This window comes from Tyto alba, unplaced genomic scaffold, assembly GCF_018691265.1.
Source record: "Tyto alba isolate M040663 unplaced genomic scaffold, T.alba_DEE_v4.0 Super-Scaffold_9, whole genome shotgun sequence".
In the NCBI taxonomy this organism is placed as follows: Eukaryota; Metazoa; Chordata; class Aves; order Strigiformes; family Tytonidae; genus Tyto; species Tyto alba.
In genome coordinates this window covers 37,378,588-37,401,276 of record NW_024881330.1, presented here as the reverse complement: position 1 = coordinate 37,401,276, position 22,689 = coordinate 37,378,588, and the positions used below count along the sequence as shown (strand labels likewise).

At 40.2% G+C, this 22,689-nt stretch overlaps 1 protein-coding gene across 1 annotated transcript in view; it reads right to left on the bottom strand.

Moving 5' to 3' along the window:
• ARFGEF1 (ADP ribosylation factor guanine nucleotide exchange factor 1) overlaps positions 1-20,554 on the bottom strand; it is a 98,647-nt gene extending 78,093 nt beyond the window's left edge. Inside the window, exon 1 of the mRNA XM_042785879.1 lies at positions 18,985-20,554. Coding sequence (XP_042641813.1) covers positions 18,985-19,108 — 124 coding nt within the window. The 5' untranslated portion in view covers positions 19,109-20,554. The remainder of the gene's footprint in view (positions 1-18,984) is intronic.
• Positions 20,555-22,689: the final 2,135 nt, after the last annotated feature.

Sequence of the window (22,689 nt, the reverse complement as noted above, 5' to 3'; positions counted from 1 at the left end):
AAGCAGGGGATGCCTTTCAAATATCTTGTTCCAGACTTTTTTGATACTTCTTCCCACTACCTCTGTGTGTCAGTTTCGCACTCAGAACCTGTGGCACAAGTAGCTGAAAAGCTGTGCTAACATACAAGCAATTTGGTGGCTTACCAAATACATAGTCACCTAACCAGATTATGGGAGGGCTCTTGCCTAGAGCTACAGTTTTCCAATATGCTTTAATCCAATCCAACTGAGAGTGACCACTAAAAAAGATGATTTCTCCTATTCCACGGGTCTCTGTGCTTATCTGCACGCTCCTCACACAATCACTGCCAAGGCACGAAGTTTAAACAGCTTTATAATTTTAGTTTTCATTGGCTCAGCAAGCTATTTCAACTCACTGTACAGCTGCATGACAGTGGGCTGCCACACCTCACGTCTATCACATGTTTCGGGAAGGAAGAGCTGGAAGAGAACTGCCGACTGCAGTGGATGCCCACTGGTGAGTTGGAATAACTATACTGCAAAACCATAAGACATTTATCCACTATGTTTCATCAGCATTAGTATTTTTTGTAATGAGGTAAGTTTTGCAAGGACAGATAAGGGGGGAAAGCCTACAGCTGTATGTTCCTCTTCATATTCACAATGTGTATAGTTTTTTCCTGACTCTTCTCTCTCATGTCCTAGGCTAAAATTCTTATGAATTGCAGAAGTTCTGCTTCTAGAGGCTATAACCCCAGCATATAAACACAGCAACAGGTATGCAAATAAAGAGGCAGGTAGCACAAGATTTTGAAAACAGTATAAACTAACTTCACTCAGCTATTTCTATTACTTCTTTGTGGTTTTTGCTGCTTAAAGAAAGTAGGCAGCGTATATATCCTATGCAGATCAGTCAACTACTACTCAAAACAAAGACTACTCAGCAATTAAAACTTGGAACGTTGTTCAATGTGTTAAATGGCACAAACCTTTTTGCTCCTTAACATCCCTTTCCTCCTGACTGCATCATCTACCTATTTCATGACAGTACAACTGTCTGTGCATGCCTACTATAAAACCGCAGAGGGACCTTACCAGTTGAGAAGCAACAAAGTATCACTGGATTAAGAAAGTAAATGTTGAAGTTTCTAACTTAAATTTTAAAAGATTTTTTTTTAAAAAATATGCATCGGTTCCTTCCTCTGGTTTTCCCATGTGGCTAAGAGTAGGATGGGAAAGAAAACAAATGCTTTATCCAGTACTACTGCTACTGCTGGCGAAAGATGGGGTGTTAATTGTAACAGACTAGAATTACAGAAAGAACAGAAAATTAAATTCAACATGGAACATGAAAATGTGTGTTGAAAGAGGTTGTTTATTTCTTTACTAAAGAATATGAGAGGACAAAACACTGCAGAGAAACAACCAAGTTAAGACAGACCCCTTAGAAGAGTCTGATCAAAGGATATACTACAATTATTCAGGCTGCAATAACTGTAATTTACAGAAAAAGCAACTTCACCAAGTGCAATGGTATACAGTATACAGATCAATATATAAAAAGGTTCTTACTGTCTCTCATGAAAATACCGATTCTGGAATGAGAAAAGCATTGCAAGTCTTTGGAGACAGACAAAAAAAAAAAAAAAAAAAAAAAAAAAAAGCAGCTTCTATGCGTCAGTAATTGATTTTTAAAATATTCTTGCCAAGAATCATAACTGCCATCTAAGTAACCCATAACAAGGTATGAGAAACTAATTACCAATTATAAATTCCATAAAATAAGGATTATAATCAGCATAATTCTTTACAGAAGTGAGAATTTATATTTACATCCCCTCCGTCATTGCAACCCAATGTTACAAAGCACTCACTCTTATGTGTGTGAAGTTCCTGGAAGTACCTGTAACTCCACAATAAAGTCAGGAATCTACTCATTAAATTAGGTTTCAAATTTAAGGGAGAAGGGCTTGAAGGATGATAGAATTTAATGGTTTGAAATAATATATAAATCCTCTGGTTTCTCTAGAATAGTTCATGCAAGGTAACCGGACTTTCCTTCCCGCTATTGTTTATCTCATTCAACTGATGTGATACATTAGTTTCTCAGCATATTCATCAAGAAGAAAACAGAGTGAAAAATCATTACAGATAGAAATTCTCAAAGGCACGTACTGAAAAGAGACTCAACACATCCAGTCCTCCTATCAATTTTCTCAAATATTCACTAGTTCATTTGAGTACATATTTGCTTCAGTCAGCAGAACTGTAGCTTGTACTACATATAAGAGCAGGACTGCAGATACTCTGATCATGGTGGGTTTATGCTTCCTCAAAGCCACAAGGAAACCAGTAGCTCTGTTGTTTAAGATGGTGAAACGTGTTTGTCTAGTTCTAGAGATGATGAATCATCAATAACTCTTAATTTGCCACAGCAGCTTGATATGTTGCCCTCTGAAATGTAGAGAAGTCAAAAGCAGCCTCGGCTCTTCTGTAACCTTAAGAAATTAAATTGGATCTAGGCCTTTGTATTTTTCCCTTTGAGCACTGAATATAATATAGCTATTTCTGATTCACAGTGGGAAGTAGAAATTTAAGACTTAAGTATCTCTCAAAATTTTTTTTCATATATATATATATATATATGCACACACACACGGCATCTCCATAGAGAATGTGATTTTTACTCCCTAGATCTAATCTATAACTTGAAGTTTTAAGTCAGCAGAACATAGGAAACACCACAAGCATTTAACTAATAAGTTTGAATCAGAGGATAGGTCATGCCTGAAACTGCAGTCAGAATTCTAATACATTTCCACCCTCTACCTGTTTCAGACATCCTGATAAACTTTTAATGAAAAGTACTCCTATCTACTGAAACACAATACAGATTCTGATTTTTTATTTTCAAAAGTTAAAACTGAAACTCATGAATACATGCAAACAAAATAATTGATTATATATGATATTTCTGGTGAAAGCTATCATACACAAAAGAAGCATAGCATAATTTCTTACAAAGAGGGCAAGCTTGTGGTAATGGACATTGTGCCTTTTCATGTCAAGTTGGGCTTTCCCCTACCCCCTTTAACAGAGTAGGTTAGTTTCCCTCATTTTTAAAATCAGAAACTCGAGCACATCCCTCATACTGTGCTTGGAAAAGTGTGAGTTTCTGACAAAACACAAAGATGGTAGAAGAAGAAACAAATTTTGCAGACACAAAATTAGATTTGAAATAGGGAAAGCATTCTCAATCAAATGATTTCCATCTGTCTGATAAAAGCATAACTGAAATTAAACATACCCAGACAAAATCCTGTGATTTGTAACTCAACTGAGGGAACACAATGACCTTCTCTCTGAAGATCATCTTTAAATCTGACCTTTAAGTTCAAAGCAGGCAAACACAAGCATCCTGTTCGATCTAGACTGCACTCCATACACTGCCAAAAGACTTCTGTTACAGAACACACCTTCAGCATTCACTTGCAGTCCAACAATGTGATAAATAGAAGGCTTAACAGAAACAAGTCTTTTAGGTATCTGAGTAACTCTTAAAGTTTAATTAACATTTGTAATCGTTTGTACTGACAACTGAAAAAGCACCCCAAACGTTCAATAGAACCTACATCTAGAAACAGTAAATGTCGCATTCAAGGCAGGGTTCAGTTTGATTGATGTTTCTACCTGCGTGTTTTCACACGTGCTATTTGCCTGGCCTCTTGTAAGTGCAAGGTGTCAATGCAATCAACAGCTGAGGATGCTGTGCAGCAGAGCCAGCCGGGAGGGGTGCTTCAGGACTTGCCTAAGCATTCTCCAAAGGCAGCAGAGAGCTGATCAATATAACCAGCTGGAATACAAGAGATTTGATACAGAGAGAGAGGCCCCTAACCTTAGGCATCTTACTCTGAGTCCTGTTTCAAGACCTTATGCTCCCGTGACAGAATCAACAACCTATTAACAGAAGAACAAGTGACAGGTAACATGAATTTAAGTCATAAAGCCAGCTTCTCCATTTTCTCCTCAGCACCTGTACTCTCATATTTTAACAACAGTATTACGGTTGTAAACATAACGTGCTGTATTTACATAATTTATGACAGAAATTCAAAGAAAAAAATACTATATTTACACTTACATACTTGTGTATATTTACGTATTTATGAATCAAAGTTTTAAGGCCTAACCAAATACGAACTGGAAAATCAAACTGCATTGTATTTTGCAGCAGTTGAGCTCTCCCTGTGTTATACAAGCATTCTGTTCTTCCTACTTCAGACACAACACAGCTTTTTACACCTACATGCAAAGTTTAATTCCAGAATTAGTGTATCTTCAGTTCATGATGCCATTCCCAGAGCATCAGTATTTTCATCATCATTTCACGTCGTAATACAGGGATTTGCACGCAGTAGCTCTAGAACACTTAGTTAAGAAAACAAATTTCTTTTTCCTCTGTAGTTAAACATGCATTTTAATATATAAAATAAAATAATAATAAAAAAGATGATTGAGCATAAACATTTTTGAACTTTCACATTACCTAGTTCAAAAGCTATTTCACCACAAACTGCAGACATGGAACTAAATGAAAATACATTTCAAACACAAGGAAGGCAACTAGTCAGGCTTAACAGATGATGAATGTTTCATTAAATACACAAGGAGATCGATGACCAAATATGCAAACAAAAATGGAGCATCCCTATCTCAGATTTTTAAAATAAAGTTAATATAAACTTTGAGAACTGGGAAACAAACCCATAAATCAAACCTAGAAACACCAGACTGTATTGGACAAAAAGATACAAGAATAGCAAATTTTTCTTAAACTCTTGATATTTAACCTGTATTCTGCTTCCAAGAGTGGCCAACAGCATATGCTTAAGCAAATGCTGATTATAAAAGCAGGGCAAGAATGCTGTAATAGTCCCCTCCTACCAGCATCTAGCCATCTGTGGCTTATACTCTTCCTGCAGGTTTGACAACCCTTGCTAAATTGTCATTTAATCGCTTTTTAAACCATTTAAACTCTGGAATCAGTGTAATTACAAGCTACAGGGAAGAGTATTTTTTTGCTTTAAATTAGCCAAGTTCTTCATAGGATCTCCAGATCCACATTACGAGAAATTACAATCGATTATTCTCTCTTCATGTCTATGCCACTTATCTTACAAACTTCCTTTATGTCCATATTCCTAATTTTTTCTCCTCCAGGCAGCAAGAGGCATCGTCTTCTTGATCTCTTCTGGAAGACAATACTTTCAATCATCATTGTTGACTTCCAAAGTATGACTTGTAAGTCCACTGTTTCTTTGGGAGGCAGCAGTGAGCAGAACTACACATGGAATACACGGTGTCTTTATAAAGTGGTATATCGGCTTCATTTTTTTCTCTATTGTTTTCATATTTGTTTTTTTTTGACAAAGGAATCAATATTTTGATGGAATCATTCACAGTAACTCAAATTCTTCCAACCCACTAGATAAAAGTCCTACTTAGAGCCCATGTTTGTGCATGCACAATTTAGACCGGTTTCCTCCTCCACTTCTGCTCATATGGATTAGTTTGCATTTCTCAACACACAACTGCTGTCACTTTATCAACAAGTGTGTCAGTATAGCACAACTGTCAGACTTAACAGGTTGTTTTCACTCTTTTAAATATTTCCTTTTGTCAACCTTTGTCACCTCACCATTCACCCCAAACTACCATGAATCTCTATAGAACTGAAACACCCTTCAGTTAGGAAAGCAGAACATGTACTCACTGACAGCTCAGTACCTTCAGGAACCTTGGGTGAGCAAACTGGTTAAGGTTTAGTGTAAAATTAGATTACCTAACACTTACCTACACACTCATCGACTGTGCCTTGCAGATTTGTGATGGTACATTTCCCTCCCTGCAAAGTCTGCACAGATTCTTCCTCACCACTGCACACACATCCATTCTGTTCTCTACCAGCTTTATTCTTTGCTACAGTTCAGATTTGCCAGGCTGAAGTTCTCAAGATTTATTCACCCCTTATATCCTTTGCACTTTTTTTTTTTAACAAAGAAAAACAAACCAAAACAAAAAATCCCCAAATACCATAAATACTGACACTACTCGCATTTACAGTACCTCCCATTCTTTTGTTAGTAACCAAATTAAATTTTAATATTACATGCTCTGTTAAACAGTTCAGCTATTTCAGATTATAGGCCCTTTAAAAACTCCTAATCCTAACGAGTGAGTAGGAACTTCAGCTTAAACTTCAAATGGGGAATTTTTTTCTGACTCATTCCTTGTAATTCCATTATAGGAAACTTCCTCAGCTTCCATACACAACAACAAAGTAAATATATTTTGATCTCCTTAAATACCTCTATATTCTCTAAATGCTTCTGTGATACCATTATCATTTACGAGCCACAGAGATATGGATGTGTTTTCTTCTTTGCTATTTGTTCATACTTACTTTATCACAGGCTTTTCATGAGCTTTTATCAATAGCTGGTATACACTTACTCTGTTAACAAAACACGTGACACAGAATCACCATGTTTGCTCCCTTCAAAGAGTCCTCAATCCTGTATCACTCTCTTTGAAATTAAAATATACATACTTTAGTGGGTCTTTTTCATGACTACTATGAAGCTGAATTTGAGCATATGTTTCAGCATGTAATGATGAGAATGCTCACTGTCACAGACAAGGTCTTCAGTTGCTACATCTTAAACCAATTCCTGGTTAACGCTCGAGGACTTGAGAGCTGCTCAAGACACCTTAACCAAACGTTACCTGACAATGCAGATGATTTCTTTACCTAACACGATTAGGGTTTCTGTAAAGTACAGCAAATTAAACATTCATACCTATGTAATTAATGCTATGGAGTTAAGACTTTTCCACAGATTATCCCTCATCATTCCTGGCCTGTTAAAATAGCATTCTCATTTTAAAATCCCTGATATTTTGTCTGAACTGTTTTTAAAGACTTCCAGCATTCATATATAAGCAAGCATACATTTGGTTTTAACATAGTTACCTATTGATGAAACTCTTTCTTGAGACTTCTCTCTTATTTTCTACTATGTTCTATCTGTTCCTTTGCCTGGTTGGTGAAGAGCAAGACAGTTAAGGCATCCACTGCATCCATTGGATCCATTGTTCGTAATAAACTATTATCAAAAAGTGTACTTGCACTGACTACACAGATGTTTTAGATACATATATCTACAGTTTTTACTTAACAGTAATTACTTACACTTCCTACTGCACTGAGATTGTGCCCCTCCTACTTGTTCTCTAAGAGCATTTTAGGACGTGGTTAAATAAATGCTGTTATTAACTACAACAGTCGGTCGAAAAAGTTTCAAAATCACCTTCTCTGTTACAAAAGGATACTTGATCTTTCTAACTGTTGTTATCAAAATAATGGAAGTTTCTTCATATTTCAGAAGCCAGCGCATAACTCTGGCTATTTCTAGGCAATCTATTTGTGATCAAATGCAAGTGTCTTCCACCACCAGCTAGTGCTCATCAGGCATCTATTAGATTACATCTATCTGTGCTATTCAAGGCTTTTTATTAATTTTATTTAAGTCATTGGTATATAGAACTAGTTTGACCATTTCTACCTCTGTGAAGGTAGAAATCTTTTATATAAGTTAGAGTTATGAATCATTAGTGTACATACTACCACAGGTATAAACTGTATATGAATACAAATCTATTCAAGTTACACATATCCGTTAAGTTTTATAGATATTGGCAATAAATAGTAAAAGAAACTCTAACTTCGTTTTAAAACAAGTCCTCAAAATTACATTTTATTGTTCTTTAAGAAAGAAATTTAAAACTCTTCCTTTCCTTGTGAGAATATTTCACCCTGACCTAGCCCCTCCTCTGGTCCAGTTTCTGAGAGCAGCTTTGGGCTGCGGGCGTGGGGGAAAGAGATATTTGGTTTGGAGGAGGGGGTGGGGGATGTTATTAAAGTGAACTCCTACACAGAAGCATAAAAGAAACAATCACCCAAAGGGTAGAGGTAAGAAAGCTTTGGTGCCATGCCACCTGCCTCGGGTTCATCACTGAAAGGTCTGGAGAGCAAACAAGAAGACAGACAGCAGCTTCTGCTATCATATGAAAAGGAGGCGATCAAGGAAAGTGCTGCTTTTCCCTCAATGTAAAAGGCAGTGTTAATAAATTGAATGCAGAATTTTGTTTCCAGCTCAAGACTCAGGGATGGAGGTCAAACTTAGCTCCTCTTCTCTTCCTTTCTGCATCTAAGCCACAAACCTAAAGCTTCTCCAAACATCACTAACCAGAGCCTGTTTTCCCCACAGTGCTAGATAAAATTTTACAGAAGAAAACTCTTTCTCTTTACAACCAAATTTCTAAGCACTCGAGATCTATTTAGATGGATAATTATGCAAACATAATCACACAAAATAAAGTGTCATGTCTTAAATCACAAGTGGAAAACATCTCAGTGTCTCATTTCACTGCAGGTGAAGAAAATTTTAATCATACTTCTCAGGCACTTAGGCAGTGTTTAACCAGTTTTCAAACTTTCAAGCAAATGCAGCTGTCCTACTCTAGCAATTTTACTTACAGCAGTTATAAAGCTCTGTTTCCAGTTCAGGATAATGAAAATAGGTTAATTTATTCCTATCCACTTTCCCATACACTGCACAAGATCCAGTACAGCATTCTTGCAGACATCACAGTCCATTAGCCAAATGAAGTGAGCAGAGTTAAGACTCTGCATCTTCCAGCTTTCCTGAGCTGCAGAAAACCCCCATGATTTCACACCAGCTGCTGCACTCTCAGTCCTTGCAATAGTGACACCCAGACCTTTATACACGTTGTTATAACTTGCAAGGTTGCTTGCCAGGCATGCCCAGCCGTGTTAGTTTTACTCACAACAGAACCACACCTTTGTAAAAAAAAAAAAAAAAAAAAAAAAAAAAATCCTCCTTTGAAAGGGCATTGCCATTAGTTTATGCTTATTACCTATATTAAAAGAAGACTGTTTTATGAAAGTATATCTGTGTTAATTTGTGGCACAGTGTTAAAATGCAATAGGAAGCTACCAGAGAAATCAAACCAGTGCCACACTGTTTGTATTTAATTTACAGATTTGAAACCTTGTGAGTGTACCCCAACTATTCAATTGGACAGATGAGCGCTGTAGTATAAAATATGACATCTTTAGTAAACCCCAAATTTTTATCTCAATTTGAAAGCCTAAAAATATCTTCTCCCCAGTTTCTCTCAAACTGCAAAGCTTCGCATTGCAGTGTCGAAGCACGATGGGCATTCAAACATTCTTGACAACTGCAATGCAAATTTACACTCAAGAGTCCCACATTTATGTCAAGTAAAAACACAAAGCAGTAAAACATCCCTGTATCCAGCACTGATTAAAATCTCGACATGAAATATTTACAAACCTAATTATACTTTTATTTCTAAATGAAAAGAAGGAATAATATTACAAAACCTGTCAAGATTTTGAGAACAGCAAGTGCTAAAGACAGTGAGTACAGAATTTGTATTATTAATGGATCATCTTTTTTAAACCTCTCACTCCGTGTTTAAGAGCAGACAAAAAAGAGGGCTTGAATAAATCCATTTATCTCAAGGGCGGGTATTTTCAATTATCTGAAAAATATTTCTTTTCTGACACAATAGATACACAAAATAAAAAAAGATTGAAGAGTGCCAGACACCAGACATTACCCATTTGAACAAAACCAAATATCAGTGTAACATCAGTAACAATGTAATCTCACACCACCGTAGCATACATGATACACAGACTACCAGAAATGCTGGAGGGGAAACAGAAGTAAAACGTTCTGAACTGAAATCAACAATTAAAAAAAAAAAAAAAAAAAAAGTAAGCCCAGAGCAATCATCCCCTACATGTCTTTATAAAACTCTCTTGGTTTCCATAAAATTTAGTTAGACTGTTTAGAGTGTGTATACAATTCTTAACAAAAAAAAAAAAAGCTGACAGTCTTTATAAAACTCTCTTGGTTTCCATAAAATTTAGTTAGACTGTTTAGAGTGTGTATACAATTCTTAACAAAAAAAAAAAAAGCTGACAGAAAAGTCAAAAACCACACAGGCATGACAAAACAGCTAGTTAGATAGTACTATTAGAATTAAACTTGTTTAGCATAAAAATTATAGAACAGAACAAGAACAGTATATCTGCAAAAAAAACCCAGAATCTGAGCCAGTAAAACAGGCAGCCATGTGAGTTTACCCAAGTAGACGGGGGCTACTGTCCACTACTTCGGTCAAGTGTAAATCTGCTTTTCAGGCTTAGGGTTTGTCTTTTTATTTTAAAACCTACCTGAGATGCTATTGAAAAATTGTTCTCTGTTCAAGCGCAAAAAAAAAAATCACAGGAGGAAAAAAAAGATTAAAACAACTGAGCTGAAAGATATTTTGGGAATCTAATCAAACATTGCAACCAAATACATCAGTGCTTTGGGATCCTTCACTAGCATGAGTACATTTGATCACATCTTAGCGAAAAGCTACAAGATGCCCCTTCAGAGAATAAATACCACCAGAATGCAGCAATGATTACTCAGCTCAGGAAGTTTTGGCAACTTTACTATTCCTGAAGAGGCAAAAAAAAAAAAATCAGTGGGCAGGTGACCATGGTGGAGAAAGTAAAATTCCCTCTCAGAAGGAAAGCGGTATTTGTCATCTTTGGCTTTCACACACACACAAAGAGCACTTCCACAACACACTAAGCACACAAGCTTCTTGGTAGAATGTTTAGAAGTACAAACACAGTTTCAGTTACAATTCCCATAAAATCAATTGTGACTTTTTTTATTGGAGAAAGGAATTTCCAAAATAGAACCACTCTTCTTGCAGTTTGAGAGAAAGCCTCCAGTGTGACTGGCTTTTACAAACGCCTGAAAAGCACAGCCAGATACAAGACATCTCTGAAACAAGTTTTGCTTGAATTAAAACACATTTTTGGAAAAGAATGAGCGATACAAAGATTTGCAACATCAGAGAATAAAACCAGCCCACTGTTTTCCTACCTGCGTCTAAACAGAAGTAACAGACTTAATCTTGATTCTAGTGTTATTTTTTTCATTCTCTAATTCATACAGCTCTTCAAGCATGTCTCACTGATAATAAAACCCACGCACAGGGATAACATTACTCTAAAAATTGTATCAAGTACAGAGTTAGTATTCCAAGCTGCTCTTAACTAGAGCAGCATACTAAGAGCTCAGATTCCTCAAGACTTCAAGATCTTTAAAGAGCTCCTGCTTCCCAACTAAAACCTCCTCATCTACTAATATGTCCACACTGAAAAATAAAATGTAGGACTTCTAATTAAAGAACAACAGTAAACAACATCAAACACAGAAACCCCCAAAGAAACCCAAGCAAGATTACCAACACCAAGAATACTTAAAAGCTGAGACCATAGGTACAGAGGAAAGAAGCAACATGAAAAATGGGGGAAAAAAAAAAAAAAAAAAAAAAATTGACAGTATTTATAAATTCAAATGAAATCTTATCAAGCCTTTTCCTACCACTACGGCAGTTTTTACTTCTAAACATGTAAAATTAAGAACTTTAGAACACAGAAGTTACAGACAACTAAAATGTGAGGGAAATGCCTTATAATCTGTCCCCAAAACTTAAACTGGTAGAGGCTTTGCTTTTTGCTTTTGAAAATCTTTCTCAAATCCTTGCCAACTGGCATTTTGTTCTCACCATGTATCAGCTACTCCACTACCTTGCCTGGGATCAACATTAGGTCAATACACTAGTAATTACCTAGGTCACCCTATTCATCCTTGTAACAATGTTGGCACAGGAGCAGATGTCTCCTAGTCCTTTGGAATTTTCTCAGTGTCCCAAGATTGATTAGAAATCAATAAGGGACTTCTGCCAGGTATTTCAAACTCCTGGGACTTGCCAGACCTATTTTTAGCAGCTCTTTTACTTTTATACTCAAAATGGGAAGTATCATATAACATGTATCATCTACCTTATCCCTCAAAATAGATATTTTTATTCAACACTCCCCTGTATTCCATTAAGATATAAAAGATATAAAATATATAGGCTGGGGTTTTTTGTGTTTGGGGGTTTTTTTTGTTTTGCTTTTGGGTTTTTTTCATTTAAGTTCTGACACCAGGAGCTTTTCATAGAAACAAAACACATCAGCTACCATTTGTTCAACTGTCCTTGTACAATATTTCTGTAAAATCCCACAGAAGTATTTCATGTTTTCCTTGGTTGTTTGGAAACTTTTTATATGTATGTGACTTTTCTTAAAGGTTTGGTTTGCCTAACAGTAACCTATAGTTTCTTCTACCATTTACTCATGGAAAGGACATGGTAGTAACTGCCAACTATGCACATAATACTTCTTGGTCTGTGTCCATCAGACTAGCACAGCAAGATCACGTATCTTTGGCTTTCAGACACACACAATAGAGTTCTTCCTCCTCTAACAGATTAAAATTACCAAGCTTCTTACTCAATTTCATCTATTTCCTTGATACCTCCCCCTCTTTCCTCAAAATCTGCGGAGCTGTGTTTCCCAAGTCACTTCAGCCTCTGATGCTCCACTGACAGTAGCTGTCTTTCCCAGGCAAAAATATATTCTCCCAGCAAACCACCAATTTACACATCACACAGGAAAGCTCTCCGGCTTGATGCAGAAAACACAAAACTCCCTTCCCCCTGCCTATTGGAGTCACTGATCTACCGCTGGCCGTTGCAGAGCTGAATGAAAGTCACGTACAGGCTTGCTGGTCTTGCTTTCCAGGCTCTGGGCAGCATTTGTTTACTATAAAGTACTAACTAATCAGCAACTCGAGAAAAATATCAACACCAATGAAAAACCCGAAAATGACAGGCATGTGCCCTGGAAGAAGACAAGGCTTCCTCATCTAGCTCTTTGTGAGTCCATGATTTCTGCTAGGAGTTTGCCAAGAACAGGGAAGAAAGACTGACTAGAACACCACTGGCTGATGCTTCCCTCTGTAAACACCCATGTGACAATCTTCCCTGACAACTAAACAAGTTAGCATATTTAACAACATATTATCAACATACTAGCTCAATACCAATTATTCTCTGAAGTACTTCAGAAAAGGTCTGGAATTTATATTTGACATCAATGGTCAGGCTATTTTTTTTTTTTAATTGTATATGAAGATATTGCACGACAACATACACTGTTGTTACCCTGAAAAAAATGGAACAGTGGTTAACAGGAGACAAGGACCAAAAGAATAGAGGAAAAGATGACAATTACAGGAATAATATAATGGAAGAGGGTACAGAAAAATATCAACTAGAACAAAAATTCACAAAACAGTAAAGACATGTCATTATATTTCAGATGCACTCTGGTCACAAGGCAACAACTTTTCATTTTAAGCTTCAAGATTCCAATTAGTGCTCTAAAATACACAGCGGAACAGAGGTATTTAAAAGCTGCCCTGTGTCACAAAGAAGTGTTGAAGTCTTTCAAGACCATATTTTAAAAGATACTGAAAATCGATGTTAAAACTTTCAAAATATCAAAGGCTTTAACTGAGGACGTATTTCAGGATGAAGTCAAAGTTCTGCCTAAGAAAAATACCATTCTTTTTCCTTCCAAGACACAAAGCAAGTATTTGATACTCATTCTCCATTAACATTTTTCCAATCCAAACACAATCTACTTTGTTTTCTACAAAGGTGTTTTTATGTGCACCCTGGCAACATCTCCTTTCTCCAGGGGGATTAAAGCTTGACAGCACTGCCATTCTATGCAGCCAGGAACTGATTACATTTAAACCAATAAAAATTCCCACTATACACGACTTCTGTTAAATTTGCCTTGTAAATTCAACATAAATGGCACTTTACACCTCAAATGCAGAAGGCAACCTGGAAAGCAGTTTATGGGGCCAACCAAACCCTACTGTTACCAAGACAAGTTTTCAACCTTGGCAAAAGTAGGTGAGATCTTAACCACACTGAAACTCTGCTAGTTAAAGACCAAAATTAGCAAAGCAAGCAAGAGGAGGAAAGGGCAGCTGCAACTTTCAGGGATTTATTTTTTTTTTTAAATATATGACTTGGTTTGTACTAGCGAAACATTTCCATTTATACTGCTTGCTTACTTCAAAGTAATTGTTTCAGAAGAACAGTTTCAACCAGCAAGTAAACTCTGTATGGACAATGGTGACTTGCATACTGTGAAAAATGCCTATAGCACATGCAGACAAACAGACAATGGTACAATACCGATCTCTTTGTATTCAGCACAGAAAAGACTCCAAAAATTCTGGGCTTTGGCTTCTAAAAAAGGATAACTAATTTTGATGAAAGATGGAAGGCAGTCTACAGAGAACAGCATTATCCAAAATACAAACAGAAATTTAGCTCGTTCAACACTTCTCCAGTAAAATTAATTCCAGAGGAGTAACACGATAATGGTCTTCAAAATGCATTTTTAACTGTTTGTGCTAGTTTAGGAAGGTTTTCATCAATGCACCCAGCATTTGCAACAGACACATGCATTTCTGTATTGACTGTCAACCTTGCTTACTCTGACAACAGAACATGATTATCTATATATACAAAGGACATGAGAAATTTAAACTAGAAAGGGTAAAAAGAGACAGAAAAAATTATGCAGGTGAGACTTTTCCAGGCCATTTACAAATCTGCACATTTAAAGATACAAATCTTCCCACCTCTGGGGGGAGTTCTATTCCAAATGCTACCGGTTTTGAGAAAACCTCAGATTTGATGCTTAATTAGATCATGCTGCTTCATCACCCTACACGTGCATGTAATGGCAGCACAAACTGAACAGAGCTGTCACTTTCCCATTGTGTGAGACCTACATCGTCCAGCAGATCTTTGCATGACAGACTGAACAATCCAAAGAGCACTGGAGAACCTTTTAAAAGCCTCAGCTGTCTTCAGTCTGTACTTCCAGAATTCCAAGCAGCACACGCACCCTTTTCTTTGAAGTACGTACTAGGTACATATCCGTATCATTTCACACTATTTGCAGTTTGGAGTTTTACAGAAGACTCCTGATTTGCAGTTGAACTAGCAGCCTTTATACAAATAGGGAATTCTGGTTTGCTCAGCTCGGTCCTTTCATAAACCACCTTTCCAGGCAGACAAATCCACACCCCAGATTCTGACAAAGCAGTAACAGGTTTTGTTCAGTCTATTAAAAACTACATTCAGCTGAAGAATTTTTTTTTCCCCCAAGATCTTTTATGGCCTATGCATAATGTAAGTATGTTTACAGTAAAGTTTCCTAGGCTGTAATATGGTTGAAAACCAACACAGAAACAGTAATGCAGGGAACTGACCGGGAAGGGAACCCCTAAATCTAATCCTGCTGTCAGCTTGCTGCCTGATGCTCTCTGCAAGTGGATAATTTTAAAGATAAATTCATTCCTTACCTAGATTAAAAGTAGCTGCTGTGCCAGTAAACAATATGATGTTCTAAATTAGCTGTATTTCTGACTAGAGAAAGAAATGTTATATTTTTTACATACAGAGATTGTCTTTCAGACAGCACAATGTTACATGAAAAAATACATTAAACTTGGAGTCAACTATTCTGTATTAATCCGGACACAACCTGGTGAGTCATGAGATTCAGGATATGAGTATGAGGTTTAATTTCATCCCCGTTAAAAAACCAAAGAACATCTATAATTCAAGTTGCAGCATTTAAGTCATGTTTTGGTTTCTTATCTTCTAATAGCCCAGAAAAATGGTCATGTGAGAAGGACCTCACCTTAACACCTGCTCAGAGGTCAGACTGCCACACTAATATATAGCAGGTATGTTGCAGGGTTTTTCTCCCGCAGAATTCACGAATCAAAAATAAATAAAGTATAATCTTAATGGAATGCAACCACACAGGTTTATAAGAAAACATAGAGGGATTAAAAATAACAAAGGGATATTCTTAAAATACTGCTTGTCAACCTCAATCTAAAAAGCAGAATTTTTATTTGTTTGCCTGTTGTACAGAAATGCCATATTTCTGGTCACTGCTTGCTTGTTCCTAAAATACTTCAATAGTAGCTCATCTTATACAAACAATGTAAAACAATGTAAACAGTGGGTTTAGGACAAAAAAAAACAAAAAACAAAAAAAAAACCAAACAAACAAACAAAAAAAAAACAAACAAACAAAAAAAACCAAACAACACCACACACACACACACACCCCCAATTAAAAATATTTCAAAAAATTAAACAAAAAAAAAAGTCTGGATTACTAGCTACCAGTTAGAATACTTGATATACTAATAGTAAAGAACATCTTATTACAATTATGCAGTTAGAAAAGATTTAAATGGCAGAGTTTTGTATTATATTAGTTTCAGTGAAGACTTTTCAATTAAATATTCAGACTGAAAAAAGATACTGATTTGGGGATGTATAATTACTGCCATGATTTTAAAAAACTACCTTTTATTTAACAACCATTTTTAAAAATCCAATAAAACTTCAGACTTTGCCAGAGTTAACTCCAAATTACGATTTTACTTATATTTTATCATTAATGTTGTTGCTCTCTAAAATAAAGCAATTTCTCAGGAATAAAAAGCCTGTACTCCTTCCTTAAGGTGGCAAAGCAGCATCCAGTTGAAGAGTACTCTCCAACAGATGAAGAGCTAGATGGAGAGCGTGCAACACGTGCATCCTATTTCCACTCCTGCTGTGAAAATCACAGCTCATCTTTAACACCCAGTTGCCCCACATGTGAAATAAGGATATTTACTTTTCTCTGAAAAGCTTTTTATAGTTAGACATGAGCACTACTCAATTCAAGAATTACATACTGCCACTTCTGAACTGGGAGTCTATCACACACAAAAACAGACAATGGACTGCACTACATTTACAATCAACTGTATTTCATGGTGCTGCAACCTAAAAAAAATATTTCATTAAGATTGTATGGTAATCAACATCATGTTTGATATTTTTCAAGTTCGTGGAGCCCTTCTATATACATTAACTAATGCATACAATCTCCTATTTCTTTTTTTTCCCTACTTCACTGGCTTTTATACCCCCACACCATATTGTTTCCCTATTTAAGCCCCAATCATGCAATCGAATCCACAGGAGATTTCAATGAAGCTGCAGCACAGAAATCACTGAGATGTTTGCTTGGGGGTCTCCTTACACAAATCAGTTTACAAGATAAAAGATGCAGACTGTACAGTCTAGAGGGCTTGCTTTATAATCTGTGTAATACAGTGGAGTTATGCCTGGAGGGATCTGGATGATACCTAAAACAAATCAAGCTACTGAAAAAAGTACAGCAGAAACACAAGATTAATACCAGTGTCTAATTCTACGGATGACATACAGGCTGGATATAAATTCAGATTAACAGTAAGAAAAGATTACTCTGTTTTATTTCTAACTTGAATACGTAGTCTAAAGTCAACGGAAAAGCCAAAGGGTTATCAGTTTATTCCCATCTGCCTAAATCACAGTGACAAATAAGAAATGTAAGAAAAAACTCTTTCCAGTCTATCTGAATTACTAAGAAATAAGGAGTTGAATTACTGACACTTCTCCCCCTCCATCTGTCAGGGTTTTTTGATAGACAAAGAAAAAAAGGATTGATTGTTGTTTTGGGAGGGTTTTTTTTTTTTGTTGTTTTTTTTTTTTTCTGGTTTTATTTTTAATTTAAAGTATTATGAGACAAATAGAATGACAAAAGAACAGCTTGAAATTACTTGTACTCCTTTTTTTAAAACAAGCAAGTTTCAGTTTAATATTATCTCCTCAAACAAATCCATTTAAACAGACATTATTACTGTACAAAATCAAGATAATTACCTCCAAACCCAGAAACAATTACACAAGAATGGGAGGGACATAATCCATTTATGTATTATTTAAATAAAGCAGGCCTTTCTCCAGAACTCTTTCAGTAAATACATCAATATTTTCCCACACAGGTTCAAACCCTGCCTGCACGCAGCACTCCGGAATTTTAAAGCCCAAGTTCTGCTCCTGCACTGCCCGTCACTGAACGCGTAGGTACGCTTTGCCCTCCCCGGCCCCGGCCCTTCCCTCAGGCTCGCAGACGAGGTGGTGTTGACACAGCTGCACGGCAAACCCAACACCCCCTCCAGCCCGAACCGGGCAAACACTCCCACATCTCCCGCGGCCGCGCCAGCTCCGCCGCGCGTGAAGGAAGCCCCCTTCCTCCCCAGCTATTTCTCCCCCTGCAACCACACGGCTAAAGGCTCTCCCTCGCACATCTCCTGGACCATCCTCTCCCTCTGCCCTTCCTCCCTAGAGGCCTGCGTCCCGACTTGGAAGGGCCACCACCTCCAGACGCGGCCCGCTGTCATTGTCTCTCGCTTTCCGCCACCCCCGCTTCCTCCCCCGTCCCTCCTCCCTCACCGCTGCCCGTCACCTGCTCCCTCCCCGCTGCCCGTCTGCTTCCAGGTCAGCTCGGCCGGGCTCGGCGCCTCCGTCTCTCTGCCTATTCATCCTGCGAGCGGGGCGGCGGAGGGGGGAGCCCGCCGGGCGCCGCAGCGCCCTCCCCAACCGCTGTCAGCGAGGGCCAGTGCGCGGAGGGGCCGGGGGGGGAAGGGGGCCGAAGCTCTCCCCGCCGCCCAGGGCCACGCACGCTGCCGGAGGGCTTCGCCCCAAAGACGACGACAGACCTCGGCCTCCCCGCGTCTCACCCTGCTAACCCGATCCTCCAACTCGACCCCCAAACCTGTGCCACGGCTCAGCCCGCAGCCCCACCTCCCCCCTCCCCGCCGGCCCTTCCCCTCCGGGCAGCCCCCCCTCTTGTCTCATTTCCCCAGAGAGGCCCCAAAGCGCCTCTAATCCCTCCCCCTCCTGCTCCCGCAACACTAACGGGCGCCAGGCAAGGAGGTGGGGGGGGTTCCGGAGCGCCCCCCGACCCCTGGCCGCCCCGGTGCCGTCCCCGCCGGCCGCCCCTTCCCGCCCCGGGCTGCGCCTCACCTAGGGCCACCTCGCAGGCTTTGCGCAGCTGGGAGTGATGCGCCTTCTTCACCTCCTTGTCGGCCAGGATCTTCTCCAGGGCCCGGGTCAGGAACATGTTTTTCGTCTTCTTCCCTTCATACATGGGCGCGATCGAGGCGGGAGAGGAGGAGGGGTGGGGAAGGGAAGGGAGAGCCGGGCACCGGCCGCTCCCGCCGGGGGAGGGCTGCGATGGGCCGGGGCAGGCGGCGAGGCCGCGGGGCCGGGCCGAGGCAGGCGCGGGGGGAAGGGCTCCCTCAGAGGGAGGGCCGCGGCGTCCCGACGCCCGCCCGGAGGCTCCCCCGGAGGGGCGGCTGGGGTGGGCCCGGGCGGCGACTACAGCCAACCCCCGCGGCTGAGGGAGGACGAAGCCTTCGCCTGCCTTCTCCTTCCCCCCTCCCCCGCTGCGTGTGTGCGCGGACGGCGCCCGCGACGCGCTCAGTCCCCGAGCCGCCCCCGGCCCGCACCCGCCTCCATTAGCACCGGCGGCAGCAGCAGCGGCGACGGCGGCGGCGGCAGCAGCAGCAGCAGCGGCGACAACCTGCCCTCGCCATGTTGGAAGGAAGCGACGTCAGGGCCGCAGCCGCGCGGCTGCGGAGCGGGAGGAAGCGGCGGCGGTGCCCCGGGCGGGCGGAGGGAAGCGAGCGGGCGGGCGGGCGGGCGGCGGGGGCGCTCGCCCTCTGCCCGCCCCGCGGGCGCGCTACAGGTAAAGCAGACCCGCGGGTAGGCGGCGGAGAGGGAGGTACGGAGATGGCTGCTGCCACCTGGGAGCTGGCTGAGGAGGAGGAGGAGGAGGAGGAGGGGCAGGGCTTCCCTTCCGGGCCACCAGCGCCGGGAGGGGGAGGAAGGCTCCCCCGGGAAGCGCCACCTGCCCCTGAGGGGCGGCTCCGCTGGGCGTGAGGCGAGAGGCTGCCGTCCCTCCCCACGGCCGCGGCCTCCCGTGACGAGAAGCCCTCGGGGCTCCGGGCAGCGCGGTGCCCGCCCCGGGGGTGCTCCCTCAGCCCCCTCTCCGCGCCCGCGGGCCTCGCCTCCGCCGTGGGGGAGCAGCGCTTCCCGTGGGGAGGGAGCGCCTGCCCTCACCCCGGCTGCCCGCCGCGCTCGGGCGTGGGATGAACGCGTCCCCGCAGTGTTTTCATGGTGCCCTTTCCCTCCCGTCTTCATCCTCTGCCTTTAAAATACAAACATCCCACACTTATTTCCCATAGTACATGCGCTAGGAGTGCAAAGCATTAAAAAAAAAAAAAAAAAAAAAAACAAAACCAAACAAACACCTTCACTTATAACCAAGCACTGACTTACGTGTTTTGTTATTAAATTGTCATAAACTTTTGTAAAATTGTTGGGTTTTTTGTTTGCGTTCTTCATCCTTTTTCCCTCCTGGAGTGCTAAGGGGTGATTTCTTCATGGTTCAGCGCCAATAAAAGTTCTGAACAACTCTGGCAAACGGGTGAGCGGCAGAAACACAGTAGGGCAAGTTTCTGCACTCGGAGGTAGTACACCCGTATTTAAAAGTAGAATATGGCACTAACTGAAGTCAGGTCTGGTTTGGGAAAGTTTTACCTTAAACAAAAAAACATTAACTAAAAATGTGGAAATGAAAGGATTGAATTTCTAGATGTACCTTTCTGGCAGAACGGGACAAGGCTATAGCATCAGCATGCAGAAAGCAGAGATAGTTGTGGAAACCAGGGGCTATCTCTCACTTCAGAGGTCAGAGTGCCAGCACAATGGGAAGGTTATCCCCAGCTAACTTTTCCTGTCTGTTCTCTATTCCTCTGGTCCTACAGCATCAGTCAGGACAACAGCCTTCCAAAGAAGATAATCCTGATCTTGTCCTCATGGACAATTTGAGAGAGCCTGCCCAGGCTATCATGCCACCATGCTAAGGCCTTCCAAGCAGCTTTGCATTCTTTAATGAAGAGTTTATTTGAGCACTTCTGTTTCTTTTTCTACAATGAAGCAGTTGTAGCTGCATCAGTAAAGGTATAGTGATCCCCGTCCCCCTAATGAAGAGGCAGCTAATGCTTTAACCAGTTTGCCAAATGAAAAGTGATCTGTGCTAAAATGATTTGTTGCCTTATGGGTATCTATATTTGGACTTTTTAAGAAGTACCCTGGCATGGGGAATTCCACTAAAGCTGTAGGTGAATGCCAGGCCTGACTGTTGGAGCAAGACATGCATTTTGCTGAAATGACTTGATCTGCACCAGGGCCTTTTTCTAGTCACTGTCAGTTAGAACCTGCAAGCTATTTTATTACCCAACTGATAAAAAATGCTGAAAATATTAAGAGGGTAGACCTGATTTTGGCCTTATAGGAGCTCTGTGAGAGAGTTAGAAATCGCATCACCCAAGCACATTGATTCCTGAAAAAAAAAAAACAAAAAAACAAGCAGGGTTTTTTTAATGACCATATTCAGGTTGGGTTGGTTTATTCAAAAGGCTGCATCTTCAGCATCACAATTACTAAGCATAATTGAATTATTTCTAGTCATTTATTTAGGGAAAAACCTCTTGCCTGTTGGTTAAATCTCAGTTTTTCTTTTATGCAGGTGCAAGTTCAGATTCTGATGTCAAAATGACCTCAGTCTTTCAGAGCTGCCAGCTAGTGACCAGTGACCATATGGCAAGAATAAGAATTTCCATGGAGTTCTTGTTAGTAGTTTTACACAAGCCACCCGAGTCCAAATTTCCTTAGCCAAGTCATAGCCTGCAAGTGTTATCTAGCAAATGGAGTTTGCTATTGATTTTCACAGTCCATTTGGCAGAAATAGACTTGAAAGTGCAGTATTATGAAGACAAGGGGGCATCTGTATGTAAAGAGCACTGAGGACTGCAGGTACCTGTTTTGTTCATATTAATGTCTATTTTCATATACTGTACACAAGATTATTTTACACATAAAATATGTTTTAGTTGAGCATATAGAATTGCTGCTGAAACATCAAGCTACTGGAGGAAAAGACCTGTCAAAAAGACGCTTAGTTACACATCTTTCATTCCTGCTCTAATACAAATAGATTAAACTTCCTGTTTTGTTTTATTTTGTGGATTATTATGTGGTTTGAATCTTCAGTTTCAAGTAACTGCTGCTCTGTTCACTCAATCCATAGCCTTGTCACAGCTGGTACTCTACATCTACATGCTAGTCACAGGGCAATCCCTGCCTAGACCCCGCAACAGCGTAGAGCCTGTATGTTACCAAAGGACTGCTTCTGAAATTGCAAGGGAAGATTATTGTAAATCATCTGTCCAGCAGGTTGGCATCCAATTTCCTTCCAAGATCTGAGCCAATAAGGATGAAAATCACAGGGGAACTATGATGTACGCACCAGAGGTAAAAAGACAGTCCAGTGCCCTTCTTTAGGGCCAAGGTAGTGGTGGTTGTCAGCTTGTGCACTGGGTCCCAGTGCTTTGAATAGAGCTAGTTGTTATGACAGCTTTATTTACGAGGGAAGCCATGTTTTAAAATAATGTTTGGCTAGTTACGAAGAATTTCACGGACTTTGAGGAGGCATTTTGAGGCAGACTTTGTTACAGAGACTACATACCATGAGGAACATGTTTAGCTCTTTGCTGATTGCTTTAAAAGCTAGGGGTTTATCTCTGTTAAAAGGAGAATAAGAAAACTCATCAGAAAGGGTGAAGATTTGGAGAATTTCTATCTTACAGACTATTTCTGTCTTAC